We start from the raw sequence: 18,409 nt of genomic DNA, 5'->3' as shown, positions 1-18,409 counted from the left end.
CTCACCCACCTGCACTGCCTTGAGCTCCTCCGGGACCTCACACACTTTAGCTGAGAGGTGTTTCCAGGCCTGCCGGGAAAGTTTGACTTAGCGGTCGCGTCAGCACGAGAAAGGATGCAGCGTGAGAGCGGATCTCGAGCGCCGGGCTGACGCCCTAAGGGGCACGTGACGAGCAGGCGGCGGCCACAAAGGTGAGCTGCGTCTCGGCTTCCCCAGAAAAGCATTTCAAACCCACGCATGCTGACGGAAATGCAACGTTTCTGCTGCGGTCGAACTCTGCGTAGACTTACTGGTAACTGCCTGACAATGACATTCTCCAGGCCTCCGAGGATCTGCATAGCGGTCGCAAAGTTTCTGGATTCGTAGCAATACTTGGCCATCGCGAGAAATTTTGAAAGCAAGGCAGCTTGGGTCTGTAACAATGAAGGTACCGAATACATACTTGACTGCGCAAAAACACACTGTGGATTAATCCAAGGGATATGTTTGACTCGAACTGAAGTACTTTTAAGATCCACTTTCGGCAACTACAAGCTCATGTATATCCCAAACGTTGTTGTTGCATGAATAAGTATGGCAAGCACTGAGTAGAGCACAGTAGAGCACAGTAGAGCACAGTAGAGCACAGTGCAGCGCAGCGCAGCGGCAGTGGTACAGGTTACCTTGATGGAGTCACAGATGACGATTTCGGCAGACACCCAGTTGCTCACGAGGTCATCGTACTTGAGCAGCCGCAGCAGGTGTCGGTCCCGCGCTGCGAGATCCTGGGAAAAAAGGCTGCCGCCGCTTTCCGCTGGCGGCGGAGCGTCAGGCGGCAGAGCCCTGCGACACCATTCATTTAGTTATTGCTTTTCTCTAAAATCACTGACGGCGTTAGCTTTGTACAGGAAGGCACTTACGATGATTTACCCCTTGAAATAGAGAGCTCCAGCAATTACGAAGAGCGGGATCCGATTTGAGCACCCAACATCCTAATCTGATCTTTATGCTAAATTGCGTGAGTCTTAAGTATTTCGATGTAATATTTATTACTACAGCAATTTAGGGTAAGTACCTGGACCAAAGGTACTACTATAACAGGTATAAGGTATAACAGCCTTAACCACTATGTCACCTGATGCCAAACTATTACACCACTTATATTAACATTCACAGAGAGCTCGCATTATAAATCCCTGTGTGTCAGTTTCCCAGCGGGGATTAAAGAGGATTATCTAATCTTCTCTCAATTGTCACACATTATTATGGTCTGAACTCTGACTTTACATTTATTCATTTAGCTGATGCTTTTCTCTGAAGCAACGTACAATGTTAAGGTATTTACAGCGATTCGCCTACGTGGGTAATTTTACTACAGTAAATTAGGGTAAGTACCTTGCTCAAGGGCACAAGAGCCAAAGGCGGGAATTGACCCTGCGACCTTGGGGTCCAAGGGCAGGGCAGTAACAGCAACCACCACACTACTTGCTGCAAGCGTTTAACACTTTTGAGAGATGACTGTGTGTCCGGAGCACGTCACCCGGGTGCGTGCGTGACGCCGTCGTGTTTCACACGTCACGATCACTCCGCTCGCAGTTATGAACTCACTTTGCGGCACTTGCCACTTTGTCCCGGACCCCCTGCGCTCTGGAGTTGAGGAAGTGAACCGGATGACAGCCCTGAAACATTTCCTGTATCGCACACGCAAAAAACACAGCAGATGAGCGTCATCGGTGATGGTCACAGAAACACAGAGCGTCACACAGGGCGGAAAGCAGGTGAACGCTCTTGTTACAGCTGGGTTTGTGTTCATTTCTTACTCTTAGCAGGAAGGACTTGAGTCCCCCTTGTGGAAATGAGTGTTATGACTTTGTGTCATGAGTGTGGCCCACCGGTGCGCGACACCCGCGGCGCACAGGAGCAAACAGAGTACGGATTACCGCTCGGACGTTTGAGAACAGCTCCTGGAAATAAGCTTTTCCATAACGGAAAACACATACTGTATGATTGTTCTTGTATGTTTAAATGTTTAAAGAAAGAAAAAGAAGAGAATCGTCTCTAAGTGCCGGATCCCTGAAAACAGCCGCCCTTTGCTTTAACGGCAGCTGTACACACGCAAAGCGTCGGGTTCGCAAGGCGCGGCAGGCGAACGCACGCTCTGGAGCGCTACTCTACCTGCTGGAGCAGGGTAAGCTGCTGGGCGCAGTGCTGGGCGCAGTGCTGGGCGCTGAGCTCGCTGCGGAAGAAGGGCAGCCGTTCCTCACTCTTGAGGCAGGGGCTGGACGCGCTCGCCACGAGGGACGCGTAGCAGGGCCGGGGCAGAGCCGCAGCGATGCTGTACATCTTCTCTTTGGGCGGCGCCACCTGGGCTTCCAGCGCTCGAGAGACCCTCCACTGGAAACTCTGTAGCGCACCACACCAGTGCGCAGGCGCACAGCAGGGCACGCACACACACACACACACACACACACACATTTTTCATGATTTCTGGATGTCCACAGTCTGAGTGGTTAAAGACATACAGTATGTTCTTGCCCTCGCTGAGCTCATATGGGCTGGACCGAGTCTGTAAGAATGTAACCACTAAGCACCGGGGTACCTAGTTAACGACACGCACCTTTTTCCCCGAATCCTCGGCTGATGACGTTCTGCATAATGCGTGAACTAACTGGGTGTCCCCATCCTCTGCAATGCTGCCCAGACTCTGAGAGCGACCCGCAATGATGTGGACAAGCCTCTTCCTTGGGGGGTTCTCCAGCATCTGCAGCAGGATGTCTCCCCGGCCGTCCACCGGAGACACCTGCAAACCAGCGGCGGTCCAGTCCGTCCGAGATTTGATCCAGAAGCGCCGTAACCAGACAAAAACGCGCAAACGTGAACGGTTTCCCTGAACCGCGGCCGGGCAAAAGCACTTAATGAGATCGATAAAATAACAACAAAATAGCCTGGGGAACCAAATTTAACGTTACTATTTCCTTGAAAAGAGACAACACATCAGACTCATTTAAAAACTACTAACTGATTTCAAATGTCCTAAAAGATCATAATTTTTACATAATCATAGAAACTAAAAATTCACCATCTTTAGTTTGCATGTGTAAAAATGTCACGCGGGTGCTGACCTAAATGCAATGGGAATTTACTCACTTCACTGCATAAAGTTTTAAAGAAGGAAGGATGAGAAGGTAACTGATAGGTATGATGAGCTCAAGAACAATCGCTGGACTGGTCCATGGCTTCATGTTCTTTGCGGTACAGGCATCATGCGAACCTGTGATGTGAGGAACTTCTCCAAGGTCTCTTTGAGGGTAGACTTTGGAGGGAAGTCCAGCTGGCCACAGTCTTCCACCCAGGCTTGCAGCACGTCCAGCGTTCGTCGGCACACCTTGGCCTGATCTCCAGAGGATTCCTGGCTGCGAATAGAGTGACTGTCACAAATGCTGCCCACAACCCTGCTTGTATGAAGAGTAAATAAGCACCGAAAAGCAACAGACTGAGGTCATGCTCACCCAGCAGAGCTACTGAATTTGTCCATCAGAAAGTGTAGAAACTCATGAGGAGAGCAGAAGTAGCGGTAGATGTACAGGAACTGCTGGATGAAGCCTTCAAGGAACGCATTTCTGTAAAAAAAAAACATTCTGCCATGTAATTAAACTAGTGACATTCATATTGAGAGGTTTTGGAATTATTTCAATGTCGTACAAATGAGTGTCAATGAAAAAGCACAAATTTGTTATAAGTGTTAAATATATGAAATAATTGAATATTAAATGAAATACCAACAATAATTCCTGCATAGAATCCGATGACATACCCTACTTGTATTCCCCAGACAACACTCAGGTAGCTTTATTCTACAAATGAAATATCTTAGATGTCGACACAACCATGGGCTGCAGGCAGCTATTAAAACCAATAACTGTCACAGAACCTAGGACACAACACAGGAGTTGAAAAAACAAAGTGTCAGTAGCAATTTAGTGTACTTCTGTCTGGACACAAATGTAATGCAGTCTCAAAAACAAGTCTTTTAAACGAGCTGCTTTAAAACATGTCACGTTCGAACAGTTTGCAACACTTCAACACTTCAGCTTGGCTGACAACACTGCATAAAGTTCGTTGGAAGTCGCTTTGGAGAAAAGCGTCTGCGAAATAAATAAATGTGAACGTAACTGAGACGGACAGTGACACCTTTAAGGTCGTGCCCCTGTGATGCTGCCAGGAAAGCGGGGCGGTAAATATTATTCGAAGAAAGGATAAACTTATAAACTGCGCTTCGACATTTGCAAATACAAAGACACACACACACACACACCTGCTATAGAGGTAGGACATTAGACCCAGGGGTGTTCCCGCCTGCAGGGAGCCGCTCCTCCGGCACCCAGACGCTGGCTGCAGGCTGAGCGTGGACGAGTCCTCGCAGGATACAAGTTCCAGCGGAGCAGGTCCCGCGGCTGCCAGGGAGGGTAGGAGGCTCGTGTCGAGACCCCACTGGTCCAAACGCAGGACCTGTCAAGTGCGGGAACAAATCTCTTTAGCGCCGTTTGGCCATTTTGACACCCGTGCCAAACACATGATACACTGTTCTCTGCCCTGACGCGCCACCGAGCAAAGTGTGTTGGCAGTTAGCGAAACCGTGTTGTAATATAAACGTTTCTTCGCTCCGTTTGTATGATGCATTTATTGCATGCTGCTGTCAAGCGCTCCGAAACGACTATTGCCCTTTCCGTAGCTCTTGAGCCAGTCACCGCAGTGAAAGAAAACTTCACGTGAGCTGGTTTGATAGAGGATGCATGAAAATGTCACCGTGCAGAGGGAAACACGCACTTTGTGCCACCACAGTAGGCAACGACACACTTGCCCCATGCTTACCTCCAGATACTTCTTCACAGAGTCCAGAAATTCCACTTTCCCCTTCATCTCCTCAAGCTGAACCTGCAGTTTAGACAGCAAGATTTTGGCATCTGAACCTTTATGAGAAAAAGAAACAAATGATAGTTGAGCTTGGCGTTACCATGGGAACCTTCTATGCTGCCCTCTTGCATTTACATGGTCACCCATTCATTTACCTTTATTTCTCTTCTCTTGATGTAGCAGCTTTTGATAAAAATTTCTTGTCTTTTTCAGATTTCTTCTCTCTATCATTAGCTGCTGATGGAGTTCCTATATAAAACAACATGCAGAGAAAAATATTTAAAATGTGAAAGGCATGAATGTGAGAAGCCAGTGCAATTAATGTGTAATAAAAGTTGTGAGCAAAAAAATATCTGTAGACAAAACGCAAAATTCAATAATGTTCTATTTGTGAGCCAAAAAAGTGTGACCATACTTTTTAAACGCAACATCGTTCTTTACTGTGACATTTCTGCCCATTGCATGCTTCACTATGGCTACAGAAATCAATACCGCTTTTGCTGTATGGCCAGACACCAGGAAGAGATATTCAGCCATAGCCTCTCGCAGCCTGGCGTGAGCATGCGAGTGAAGTGGGATACTCCAATTCCAGCATCGCTACAGCATCCAGAGCCAAGGACTTATTAATAATCCATTAACGCGTTTATAATATCACTCTTGGGAAACAGCCCAGTTGTGTACATTTTCTGTCCGAATTTAGAGGTTCAGCTTCAAAGTGAAGAATGAATGGTGCATTGTTTACAGTTGAAATAGTTCAACACTACTCTTCTAAACAAATGAATATCATTGCAGCCATAAACACAAATACTAAACCATGAAAAAAAAAACCCATTTCATAAAAATCTGTAAAACGAAATGTGGCAATTTTAATATGGTTGCTTCATGATGGGATACTTTGGAATTCCGCATGCTTTTTTGTACAACGCCGTGCCTGGAAACACACACGTTGTCGATTTCGGGCATTCAAGCAAAACCTCGAACAAGATATCCGCAAGATATGCTGAGGGCCGGTCGTGTTGGCTTTCCGGTGTTCGGATGTTTTCGCACCCTTAATAACATAAAATGAAAAGCTAAATCGGCCAAATTGTAACTACATGCACCGAGAGGTTTCGAATGCCCAAGCACAATCAACGGTGGTTGTCTACCGCAACGTACCTGGATAAAATCTTGCTCTAACACAGACTTGTCCTTAAAATAGTTTGCATTAAATGAACGGTGAAAATTAGAATTAGAAAAGACAATGGCAACTAAAAAAATCACTGAAACCCCAAACATTTACGCACGGAATTGCGTTACACGTGTCAAAAAAGCACATTTGTCTTGTCTGAGGATGTTCTCCGGCCCAGGGGTTCGTGAGAAACCCTCAGGGCTCCTCAGCGGTGGCCCACCTGCTGCTTGGCCTCCACGCATGGCTCCTCACTGCGCTGCCCAAGCTCCTCCACGTATTTGAGCACCTCCTCCCCGAAGCAGTCCCCCCCATAGAAGGCTAAAGCCCAGCCGGGGCGGCAACTCGACCCGCGGACCCCACGGCCCGGAGACGAGGAGCGTCCATCCTCCTGGACGCGCTCTGACGCCAGGGAGTCGCTGTCCTCCATCTCCTCTGAGACGTCGATGCTGCGCTGGTCGCGGTGGCTCCTCCCAGTGTGCCACAGGTGCTCAGCGTTGGGCAGGTTCTCCTCAGCACTCCCTACGGGACTTGCGCTGAAGTTCACGCCGCCATTGGCCACCTCTCCATCCTTCCATCCTCTAGCAGGAGGAGTTAGAGGAGGAACGTCTGAAGGTGGGTGAGGAAAAGAAGGAAAGACGAGCGCAATGAGCTCTCAGCTGGCCTTCAACAGTTCAGTGTCTACATGTGTGGAGCATGACAGGAAGTTTCTCTGCTGTCTGTTTCTACGACAACCGCATCCTGCTGAAGGGAGGACCATCATGATGTCACACATTGCTTCTGGCTGTCCTCACTGCAGACTGAGCCTCACGGCTTCAACGGTACACTTCAGTGCATACGTGGAAACATCCGTCGAGTAATAATGATAAAATTTTCTTTCGGAAACATTACGTGAAGGTGACCCTAGTTTATAAAGCACTGTGCGGCTGTCCTGGTGTCTGGAAAGTAACACAAGAATTGGGCTTCATATCATTTGAATGAACTCAAGCTGAAATCAGTTTTGTATGATTTGGATGTGAGGACATAAAACGTAGAAATTAAAAAGGCAGAGAAACGATTTCTGGGTTCTCACGCTAAAAGAAAGATGGTATGTAATTGACAGTCGTCTTGAACGTGAGAGAAACTCTAATTCTGCATCCCCCGAGACACGCCCACCTATGAAGACTTCCTGCATAGGCTCCTCGGGCCGCGCTGGTGGACAAAGTATCCCAGGCTCGGGTGTGACGGCGGACCCCCTGCGAGGCCCCTCCAAACAGCCTGGTTTCAGAGGGCGACATCCGACGGTATGCTCTCCAGCCTGGGGCGACGCCGCTGCCCTTTCTGCCGCCTTCGATGAGCTGGATGACGGGTTCCGGGAGACTCTGTGGCACCACGGACATGTTTAGTCTGTCACTCCACAACTGGAACATTTTGCAGTGATCACAGTGATTGCAAAAGGTATACAGGGTATACAAAAGGTCTACTTATTATTATTATTATTATTATTATTATTATTATTATTACTACTACAACAACAATGTGAAGAAGTTGTATGCAGATAGTACGGAAAGGGACTGGCTTTGCAATCAAAACGTGAGGAAACGGGACAGATAAACTTTGCCAATATGTGTGCAGTTCGATGTATTTGAAAAACCTGCGAGGGCCAAAACACGCGATATGTGATCCCAAAAGTGTGTGTAAGGAGTGCCGCCCCACTGCAGTACAGGAGCTCCTATGAGCACAAACAAACCCAACTGTTGCCATAGGGACCTTTCTTGCAGAGGATTCAGCGAGGCACGTGGAACAGGGTTCTAAAATGATGCCTTTATGAATGCTGATTGTGAGCAGGGGTTGGGGGGTGTGTCACTCTGCAGTGACTATTGTCAAGGTGTTTCATGGAAGCAACTAAAACGCTCACCACGGCCACCAGTGGGGCACAAGACTTGACTGTCCAGCACAAACCAGAGATGCTTCCAGACTTTGTGTTTCCACTGAGCTGCGAGTTTCCTGAGCGCTCGCACAGCAACCACCTCGGCATCATTTCACATCGCCTAGGCATCCAAAGTACCTGGTTGAGCGTCTACCCTATATTACTCAGAAGAGTAAACGGCGCCCAGCGCTGTGGCTGCACGCAACAACGCGATTATACATTATGTACGTTGTATACATTATATGGGCAGCTGGCAGTGTAGTGGTTAGAGCTTCTGCTTTCAGAAGCAAAGGCTCGAATCCCACCTCCATCCACAGTGCCATTGAGAGAGGTACTTACCCAAAATTGCTCCAGTAAAATTACGCAGACATATAAATGGAAAAATAATCGCGAGTCGCCTGGGAGAAAAGCGTGAGCGAAATGAATAAATGTCACGTATGAAAGATTTCTTTGACCCTCTTCAGAGAGCAGATGTACTAAGCGATCTGAGGCCACATTCTCTCCATCTGTGGCCTAGAACGAACGCGTTGACTGCACGGCCCATGAGTTCTCTCATTTCTTGGGGACGTTCACAGGCACGGCCTTAAGATGAAACACACATAATCGCTGCAATCTCTTTGCCCTTGGTGACGACTGGAAAAATGTTGAAAAAGTGCCAAGCGCCTCTATCTTATTCAGCTTACTGCTGTCTGGAGAAACACCGAAATGAACCGCTCAGGACGTTGCAAGGTTGTTAGATAAGAAGCTGAGCCATTGTTGTGCCGTTTGCTTTGTATTCCTGTAATACACACCACCGAGCCGGTGGGACGGTCTCTAAGGGAGGGGCTCAAACATGCGTGCAAACAATGTCAAAGATCTTTTACGCCAACTGTTCCGGTCCACCTCTGAAACCAACAGTATGGTTGCCATGACAACCTCACGGCACTCTTCAGAAGGAGCGCAGCACATCACGGTGACAGGACCTGTTCCCTTGTCCCTGCTGATTTCCCTGGCCAGCGAGGTGAGGTCACCGCAGAAGGCTCATGAATAGCCATCAAGGTCTAAAACGAATCGAAACAGTGCGGAAGAGAGAGCGCTGCAGACGGATAAAGGTTCTGAAGGCGCTTTTAACCCTCTTCTTCCACATTCAGTGTTAAATGCGGGGCAGCACCAATTTGCGATGTGTTGCATGTCATGAAACTGTCATGAGCCTTCTGGGAAAAATGAGCCTGAAAGACGGAAGAAACTCAGATGTTAACAACGGCGACTAAAGAAGACATACTTACAGAGAGGTGTCTTTTGTGTTGACCACAATGTAAAGTGCTTCCAGTAATTTCTGGTCCCAGTGCAGATGACAGAATTTCTCACAAATAGCACTGCAAAACGTGCCATACTGGATGTCCCTTAAAGAGAAAATGTACTCCCCTTGCGAAAGATAAAAAAAGGCAAATTAAGGAAATTCAGTTTTGGATTAACCCAAATTAAGCAACTTTCAAAACTGAGATTAGTCTCAATTGACTATACTACGCTGTTATATTTTAATAAAATCTGTTCAAATCTACTTGTAATGAACAAAAAAAAAAACATAGTATAAAGGCAATAAATACTTATACTGTATGAACGCAATATTCTACACTAAATATTCACATTCATATTATGTGGAAGCCACACACAGCTCATCTAAGAAGTATTAATAATAATGAAAATACCAGCAAAGCCAACTGGTGCATCGGAAACTGTGGACATTCGGAAGGCTACCTTTTATAAAGCCCTATGCCACACGAGTGCTGTGAAAAAGACCCGACCAAGGGACCGCAATGTGATCTTCGCTGCACTCATGCACCCTCAGCTTGCTACGGAACAAAGACGCCTTCCCAGATGGAAGGATATTAACCTGTTCTGAAGTCCTCAACACCATTCTCTCGAGAGCCATTAAAGGCAAACTCTGCCCGAAGGAGGGCCATGACTGCCTGTAGAGAAGGGTGGAGCTGAGGTGACAAAGGCTGCTCTCCAAAGGCCTGGCTGGAACTCCATGAGCTCTCTTGCCCCAGACCCGTGGCTCCCTGCTCCTCGTGCTTTCCAGGTTGGCCACCGTCCATTTGGGCAGCGGTCAGAGGAACGAGAGACACATCTGGGTCCAGCGCATTGCTGCCTTCAGCAACTTTGCCAGGAGCTCCAGGGGCGAGGACAGCTGGCTGGCCCTCAGCAGGCCCCCATGGGGCCGTTACCGGAGCAATGTTGAGGTTCAGCCCAGGAATGGGCTCTGGGACAGCAATCTGGACGGGAAACAATGTAAGGAGCCCCGTTTGGGGATCCTGCCTCAGGAGGTAGTTGCTGACCGTGTTGCGGCCAATGAGACTAGAGGAGTGCGCAGAGGAGGAAGAGGAGGACGAAGTAGCTCTACAGTGAGGAAAACTGAGGCCCTCGCAGTCTGTGTGCCCAGGGGAGGCGGCCGGTGGGCTGTTGATCAGAGTCTTGCCACTGGATGATGCGGAAGAACAACCTCGCGAGCCAACACCCTCCTGGGTGGTGAAGCATCCGACCTCGTGCGGCACCTTTGCCACTCCTCTCATCGGTGTGTCTTCTGCGTCCTCCAGCTTTACGGGTTGCTGATTATCAGCAGGCCTTTCACATGCCCTTCAGTAAAATAAAGACGACGAAATGATGTCACATTTTACTAGGATGGACAACACTAGATCCGCAGTAGTTTGCATGAGTAAATTTACACGATTGTCTTCATTCGTTCATTCATTCATTACGAACTGCTTGTCCATCGCAGGGGCGCAGTGCTGCAGACCTTATCCTGGAAGCACAGGGTGTAAGGCAGGGTGACCCTGGATAGGATACCAGGCCATCAGAAGACACGCTCTCATTTACTCTTTCAAACACTAAGTCCCATTTGGACTGACCCTCTTACCTGAACACATGTATTTAGAGCACCCGGAGGAACCCGTAGCAACATAGAGAGAACATGCAAAGTTCACAAAGACCGAGTGTGATTCAAACCCATGTCCACAAGCACAGCGCAGGACTCGTGAAGCACCACCACCACCCGCCGCGACACTGTGCAACATCACTGTATCCAATATTAAATTCTCCAGTTGAGTTTTTTCACATTTTCACCCACGTTCACCTGTCCCACCAAAATTACACAAGGCGAGCAGATACAAAAGCTTGCGTTCTACACCTTCTCATACGGCACGTTTAAAAGGAGATTTTCTCACTCGCAGGGTTAAAGAAATTGTTTGTGCTGGAAATGATTCAAAGGTGTGGCACCCAAGGTCATGAGCACAAAATGTTGCACAGTTGATGAAAAAGGACTGCGCTTCCACAGGACAAAGGCTGCGCCAAATAAAATGAAAAGAGACGCATGGTGCCTACCCCTCACATCCAAGGTCTTGGGTCGGGACTCCCCCATCGCTGGCCTCCCCCTGGGCAAGGACGATGGGTGTGAAGTGAGTGGCAGAGGAGGTGAACGCATCGGGGAGCTGGGGGGCAGCAGCGACAGGGTACTGCTGTGGGACGGGGCCTTGAACAGGAGATAGCTTGTGCCGCCCGGTCATGGGAACGAACCCTTTACGGTCGCAAACGAACAACATCCAGTCAAACAGTATGAGCAGCAAGAAGGCTGGAAAGTGAAGAACTGCAGCTGACAGAACTACAGATATTTAACACGAATTCTGTGAAACGTTGCTCATCCAAGGGCTAAAGCCAGATAAAGTAGTGAGAACAGATGCCTTGTATGAACGACTGGCAGTGCAGACGCGTGTACCATTTTGCACTGTAAGCATTTCAGTGAAATGTACTAAAACATCCAGGGCAATTTACAGTTTATACCACTTCTAAATAACAACATCTGATGAATCTGTATATGTTCCACATTCAATTTTCCAACGAGAATTAGAATTTAAGGCAGTGGATGTTAACAGATTTTTTTTTTTATTTAAAGTACTTCCAAGTCACATCGAGACAAAACTCTCAGGACTGAATATATTCTGTTTCTGGCTTTTGACTAAAATTTTCTCCCACTGCAGTGTCAGAGTAGTTTAATTACAATGTTTGTGCTTATTGCCCAGCTTTGGCTGCAATAGAGCTGTTGCTATAAACCTCACAATGTCCTCCACAAAACTCCGGTAATGGCATAATGTCCATAAAGTAATGGGGAGAACGTGTCCATTGACAGGTGACGTCAACATTTTGTCTTATCTAGTACTTTAAAGTGTCCGCAGATGCATGAACTGTTATTACTTCAGTATGTCCTCAGTTAGTGGGATAAAATGAACCAGAATCCAACACAGACTCAGCTCTGATTACTCATATATTACTAGTATAGATATAGTAATATATATATAATTACTACTCCTATATATACATTATAGTTTGACCGGGTTCTGCTCTCTGGTGGGTCTGGGGTTCCAGTCCCACTTGGGGTGCCTTGTGACGGGTTGGTGTCCCGTCCTGGGTGTGTCCCCGCCCCTCCAGCGTTATGCCCTGTGTTGCCGGGTTAGGCTCTGGTTTGCTGCAACCCTACTTGGGACAAGTGGTTTCAGTCAATGTGTGTGTGGGTTTATACATATATGTGTCATATATAATTTCAGGTTCATTTAGGCTGCGCTGTGAAATACCATCAAAGAGAAGACTATGTCAACGTTACCAATCCTGCTGCTTGAAGGTTCTTTGGAGTTAAGCCTTTTAATGGTGTCCAGGATCTCCGGAGAACCACTACTCATATTCCTTTGGTGTGACTGCAGACAAACGTACGAGAAGAACACGATCAGCCTATTTGCACTTGCACACTTCAGCAGTAGTGCTCTGTTTTACCGTGTTCTGACTGAGGGTGGCAGTACACATCTGAAGTGAAAGAGGCAGCTGTGCTGCTGCAGTAATGGTCGTGCTATCCAGAGCAAATCACAGATAATTCAGTTCAGTGCTATTTGTTTTAACTGTGTTTCGGACTTTACTCACTGAAGAAAAGTGTTTCTTTATTTTATACTGTGAAATAAATCTCTCTTATTGGTGTAAGAGTAAAATGAAGTACACGGGGTCACAGTGAGTGTAACAAGAGTACGAGCTATAAAAGCAGCGTTTTGTGCGCATGGACTAAATCGGTGGCCGGTAACGGAGCACGCGGTGTCCGAAGAAAAAGAGGAACCTGGCGAGGTCTGTGGATGAGCTGAGCCCAGACTTCCTCGGGAGTTGTACGCTGGCGCAGCAGGTACTCCCGACAGCTCTGAGAAGGAATCACACGTACGGGGGGTAACCCGACACATCGGAAAAAGGATCTCTCACACACACACACTGTCTCTGCACTCCAAAGCTTCACCTATGAGTGAATGAATTTGAATTCATCCTTCCGAGTTAGAGCTGGCAGCTTGTTATGGGAATTTTTGGCTACAGACTCAGGAGTTCCCATAAAAGAAACATTCATTATACGAGTGAATGCTGTCATTTCAGTTTTAAGGTTGACGGAAGTTCATACAACATGACGAAATAACAGCGTCACTGTCTATGTTGTTATTTATTACAGCTTTATCTGAGCTTTGTACAGAACCCTACGGGTGAACCGAGGGACGTCGGGATTATTAACCTTTTATTGATCGGGACTTATTGGTAGAAGTGACATTGATTTACAATCAAATCGAGTTACAAACTGACTTCCGGCAACAGTGGTTCTTGTAAGGTGAGGAGCCAGCGGACAGGCCCCCCCGAGAGCTCTGCCAAGCAGTTATAAACACCGGTCCACTTGACAGCTCTGAGAAAGCGCTAGAAACCTTAAAACAGAGATGGTTCTCAGGGCGAATGAAACAGGTAATGGCAGGAGCAGGAGCATCCAGGCAGGAAAGTGCACGCACCTTTTTGGCAGCCACAATCGAAGGCCTCTCGATGGGAGTCCTCTTGGCCATTTCCAGAAGCAGCCGCTTCAGTTTCCTTGGCATTGCCAACTTCTCGTTCGGGGACAAGTTGAACTTGGCCGTGGCCCAAAGGATAGCAGCCACCCCGTAAACACAGACCTACGAAATGCAAACATTAGCCACATAAATCAATCAATAAAATGGTCACAGATATTTTAAAAAAAAAATAGAGTGGCCTTGAGGTAATTAAATCACATTAATGCAAATTAAAGCAAATTTTACCTTTTCTGTAACAATTCCATGCTCCTGAAATTCCGGTGCCAAATAGAAGGCATCATAAGATCCTGAAAATGCAGCAAACGGGAAGAGAGTCATTTTTACATTTACATTTATTCCTTTAGCAGATGCTTTTGTCCAAAGCGATGTATGTACATGTTGGAAATACAATTTGTGTAATTGCGGAATTAAGATGAAATAGGCCATTTTAAACGTTCATTTGACTTAAAAGGCAAAGGCGAAAAAAGCCAACGAGGACCGAACCGATGCACGGCAGCGCCAGGTTACGCAATGATAACGTTTCACTGCACCTGTGTTTTGGGGCTTCAGGAAGAGCATCTCTCCTTCACAGCTGACATACACAGAATCCAGACATAAATACGCTGTTTGCGCAAAGGAAAAAAAGACACATTTTATTTACGGAAGACGCGTATCCACGTATGTCGAGACACGGACGTAGCACGCCAGCAGCGACGGAGAGACTGCTGGAATAGAAGAGCCCACCTGGGTAGTCGATGTAGGTCTGCAGCGTGGACAGGCAGGTGTAACACAGGGCCCAGAGTTCGTTCACGGTCAGAGGCTGGTCGCACTGACAGAGCATCTCCTTCAGGGAGATCCACTGTGGAAACACACACACACACGCGCGCACGCACTGTTTACTATGCACAGAAAATCCACTAGGTAAACACAGAGTTCACACGAGCTCCGCTAACAAGAAGTGTCATTCACGCCCCACCTACGCAGTCCTAGTCTCAGTCTTTCAGCTTCTCTCTGTGCCAACGTATAAGATGAATTCTCATCATTTTTTGCATCTGTTTTTACTCCCATGAAGTTGTACGTGGCAAACCATGTTGAAATAGCTGGTACAGTGTTTATACGAAAATGTTTCGCAAGAAAACGCTAGTAAAAAAACACTATTAAAAAAAATGTCAAATAAAAAATGCAGCGGGCAACACTGAAAACGTAAATCTTGCGTTCATTGTAGGAAAGAAACAATGAATTAAAGAAAAGGAGATGATCAGCTGAGGTTTACAGTAACTTACTTCATCCTGAACTTGTTCGTTGAGGCACAGCATGCTTTTGGTCATGTGGTTGCTGGGACCGTACGCGCTCTCGAGCGAGATGTCGCCACACGCGGATTCTCGGGGGTCCTTCTCGCTCGGAGCCTCGCCGTACGCGGTGCCGTCTGCATCCCGCACGCGTGCGCGTAAAGACGCCTTCGCGTTCGGCTTCCTGACCGGAGAGCGTTCCGGTGCACCGCCGCACTCTTCTCCCCCCGAGAAATCGTCCCGCTCAGGGTTCGAGCGATGAGCTGTCGGATTGCGGTTGCTCCTCCGAGTCCTGGCGCTCCGAATGATGGCGTCCACAGGCAGCTCCTCGGAGCCTATCTCCGTGAGGTCGGCCACAGGCGCGTTCAGGTTCACCGAGTGGGTCTGAAGCGAAGGGGGGTTGTTGGATTCGGGGACGGAGCTCGAGCGGTTGAGGACCCCCCCGCTCCGCCCACCTTTCTCCTGCAGCCTCCTCCTCACGGGGGAGCTGTTCTGGGACTTGCTGTCCAGCTGCAGTCGAAAGCGGCGCTCCTCCGCCACGGGCTGCGCGATGCCCTCCGGGACGCTCGGATCCGCGGCCAGGTCCTCGGAGCTGGACGACCCGTCGCTCGGATTCCGATCGTGAAGCTGCCTCCTGGCTTTCGCTTGCTGCTCATGAACCCCGCATGAACTTTCCAAAGCATCTGCGAATTATGAGAAACGTCCTTTGCTTTTTCTCCATGTCAAAACATTTCATCACGATAACACGTTCCAGAGCGAGCGGCGCAATTTAACTTTATGGTGGATTTTTCTTGCCCCGTTCAGGCCAATGTGGTGATTTTGCTTCGTGAGTAACGGCTGTTTACTGCGCATTTTTCAGGATAGTTAATTAAGGGGCTGCAGGAATCACTTTGACTTGACTGATTTGACTGCGGCCGTTATTCCGCTCTTTTAATAAGAACGAAAGAAAAAGACATGCCTTGAAAAGTGCTCACGGATTCAATGGAAAGGACCCGTCGACCGATGGCAGACAGTTTCCGACAGACGCTTGAAGAGGACACGTTCATGAGCTTCACTTTTGCCAACGCCACAATGCTCTGTGGGAAAATTGCACACTAATTCAGCAAGGAGGCGAAGGCTTTAACTATTTAAACAGTGTTTAATAATAACCGTTTCATTATTGATCCTACGGCAGCTTTTTCAGTCCTTGAGCTCTTTGGATCACAGTGCCTAATAAAACAGCTTTGGATTAAAGACCATTTTTGATGTCACTTAATTTCAGCACTTGGACAGATACCTGGGACAATAACTTGGAACAATGCAATAAAAATTCTACGACGATGTCTCGACTCTTTGAGCGCAGCCACTAATAGTTTTATAATGGCTTTAGAAAAGGTTCAGTGAGCTCTTTACTGTGATGCTCGGCCTCTCTTCTGGCCTCTCCCGTTGCATCAGCTCCAGCAGCGTCCTCACTTCGGTGCCCAGCTCTGGTCGCAGCTCTGGCTCGATGACAAAATCCAGGGAGGCTGCCAGGGTCGCGCCCAGAGAGAAGACGTGACCCTGCGACACATGTGGTCCATACTGATGAGCAAGCGGCCCCCAGCAAACACGGTGCACTGAGGTGGACTCTTACCACGGACTGCCCTGCAGCGACCGCAGCGCATTCAGCCAAGCGTTACCATCAGATGCTCTTTGCTACACACAGCATATTCAGGCCTTACTTTGACCGCTGAATGACCTAAAACGTTCTCAGCCTACATTCAGACTCTAATCCTACTACTCTGTGCCCCCAGCATACAGCGGCATAGTGGTTAGCGCTGCCACCTTGCGATCAGGAGGTATCTGGCTCCAACCACAACCCCCCGTCCCCCGGCAGCTGAAGCATCCTTCAGCAAGGTACTTACCCTGGTATAGCGAAATCGACCCAGCTACACAAATATGCAATCCGCAGGTAACTTAATGTACAAACCTAACACTGCTGCGGAGGACGGCATCAGCTAAATGAATAATAATAACAGTCCAAGTATCCCGCACACTCTGCATGTTGTTATTATGTGACTTTAGTATCAAAGAAATGTTGGAAGAAAATCTTTTTGCGGTTCCCCAGCGACAGAAGGGAACGCGGGGAAACACCTCGAGAACCCTGGTCCGAAAAAGCGAAATGTCACATTACGCCTCGGCTGTAAAAACGAACCATTTGGCAATATTTCTCTAACAATCCCTAACAGTCCCAAACAGTCCCAAACAGTCCCAGAGTGTTTCCAGAGCTCTGTCTCAGCAGGGACAGAAATAAAAGTGTCCATGACACCGTGATGTGACACAAGGTTATTTTCCTTAAAGTAATCCAAGATGACTTTTCTGTTGTGCACAAAGAACGAGGCTTTCAAATACAAGCACCGGTGCACAACCCTCATCTCCTCCTCTACTGCACTGCAGGTACATTCATTATTAAGTCACAAATACCCATTCAAAACAGTGACAACGAGCCCAACGATTTTCAGTTCTCAGTGGTTCCTTTCTTCAACAGGTGGCCTGAGGAGACTGTCTTCATCCGGCTCATGTTCCGACGGTCGGGACCCCATGGGGGGGGGGGTCTGCCTCTTTCTAAAGCTTTCACTTGTTTTTGGATACTGCACAATAGAATAGAGGGAAATACACACGTATATCTGTACGGTATATCTGCATGTACAGTACATGCACACCCCCCCAATAGCCCCAGTGACCAGAGGAGGCGCCACTCAGCTCCGCTCATCCAGACCAGAACAGCTGCTCACAATTTGGTCATCGGTCACATCGGTCACATCATATAAAAGGAGCAAACAACTGAGGCCACATTGTGCTTCTTCATCAGAGATCTACTGTGATTCCCTAGTGGTCCTGAGTCCTGCCTTTTGCGCTCCTGCCCAAGGTCAGCATTCCAGTCGCACCTCCGTACTCAAGGTCTGCTCACAGATGCGTGGTTCACTTTTTCACCTTTGTGACAATACACTGCGCGTGTCTTTGTCCCGCGTTCGTTGTTCCACCTCTACACTGTACTTCACACTTTACGCCGTACACTTATAATACGCTCTACATGTGGGGTCATTATACTTTCCGTCCGTGTCCGGAGAGAATATTTCAAATTCAAAATGCTACGTGACGGGAAAGGAACACAGGCTGAACTTTTCGGAAAAGATTTGGACAGCGGCGTGTGAAGGGGGAGTGTGATATTAGGTAGAACCAAGCTGAGTTTGAGAATCCAAACTATGGCCCATTGTGCACTGGACAAGAGGTCAATTGTTGAAAAGAAAGCGGTTGTTTACAGCAA

At 47.8% G+C, this 18,409-nt stretch overlaps 1 protein-coding gene across 1 annotated transcript in view; it reads right to left on the bottom strand.

Moving 5' to 3' along the window:
* Positions 1-18,409, bottom strand: part of kndc1 (kinase non-catalytic C-lobe domain containing 1) — a 35,776-nt gene that overhangs the window by 3,328 nt on the left and 14,039 nt on the right. Inside the window, exons 4-28 of the mRNA XM_029254011.1 lie at positions 16,516-16,662; positions 16,082-16,199; positions 15,118-15,806; positions 14,579-14,693; positions 14,386-14,457; positions 14,081-14,142; positions 13,799-13,957; positions 13,099-13,176; positions 12,601-12,691; positions 11,328-11,520; positions 9,841-10,583; positions 9,233-9,371; positions 7,214-7,419; positions 6,282-6,667; positions 5,049-5,142; positions 4,852-4,949; positions 4,295-4,488; positions 3,489-3,599; positions 3,251-3,392; positions 2,597-2,779; positions 2,155-2,382; positions 1,588-1,670; positions 663-822; positions 291-413; positions 10-69 (exon numbers count right to left, since the gene is read on the bottom strand). Coding sequence (XP_029109844.1) covers positions 10-69; positions 291-413; positions 663-822; positions 1,588-1,670; positions 2,155-2,382; positions 2,597-2,779; positions 3,251-3,392; positions 3,489-3,599; positions 4,295-4,488; positions 4,852-4,949; positions 5,049-5,142; positions 6,282-6,667; positions 7,214-7,419; positions 9,233-9,371; positions 9,841-10,583; positions 11,328-11,520; positions 12,601-12,691; positions 13,099-13,176; positions 13,799-13,957; positions 14,081-14,142; positions 14,386-14,457; positions 14,579-14,693; positions 15,118-15,806; positions 16,082-16,199; positions 16,516-16,662 — 4,674 coding nt within the window. The remainder of the gene's footprint in view (positions 1-9; positions 70-290; positions 414-662; positions 823-1,587; positions 1,671-2,154; positions 2,383-2,596; positions 2,780-3,250; positions 3,393-3,488; positions 3,600-4,294; positions 4,489-4,851; positions 4,950-5,048; positions 5,143-6,281; positions 6,668-7,213; positions 7,420-9,232; positions 9,372-9,840; positions 10,584-11,327; positions 11,521-12,600; positions 12,692-13,098; positions 13,177-13,798; positions 13,958-14,080; positions 14,143-14,385; positions 14,458-14,578; positions 14,694-15,117; positions 15,807-16,081; positions 16,200-16,515; positions 16,663-18,409) is intronic.

Source organism: Scleropages formosus, chromosome 8, assembly GCF_900964775.1.
Source record: "Scleropages formosus chromosome 8, fSclFor1.1, whole genome shotgun sequence".
Taxonomy (NCBI): Eukaryota; Metazoa; Chordata; class Actinopteri; order Osteoglossiformes; family Osteoglossidae; genus Scleropages; species Scleropages formosus.
The sequence above is the reverse complement of the archived record's forward strand: the minus strand, read 5'-3'. Positions and strand labels throughout refer to the sequence as shown.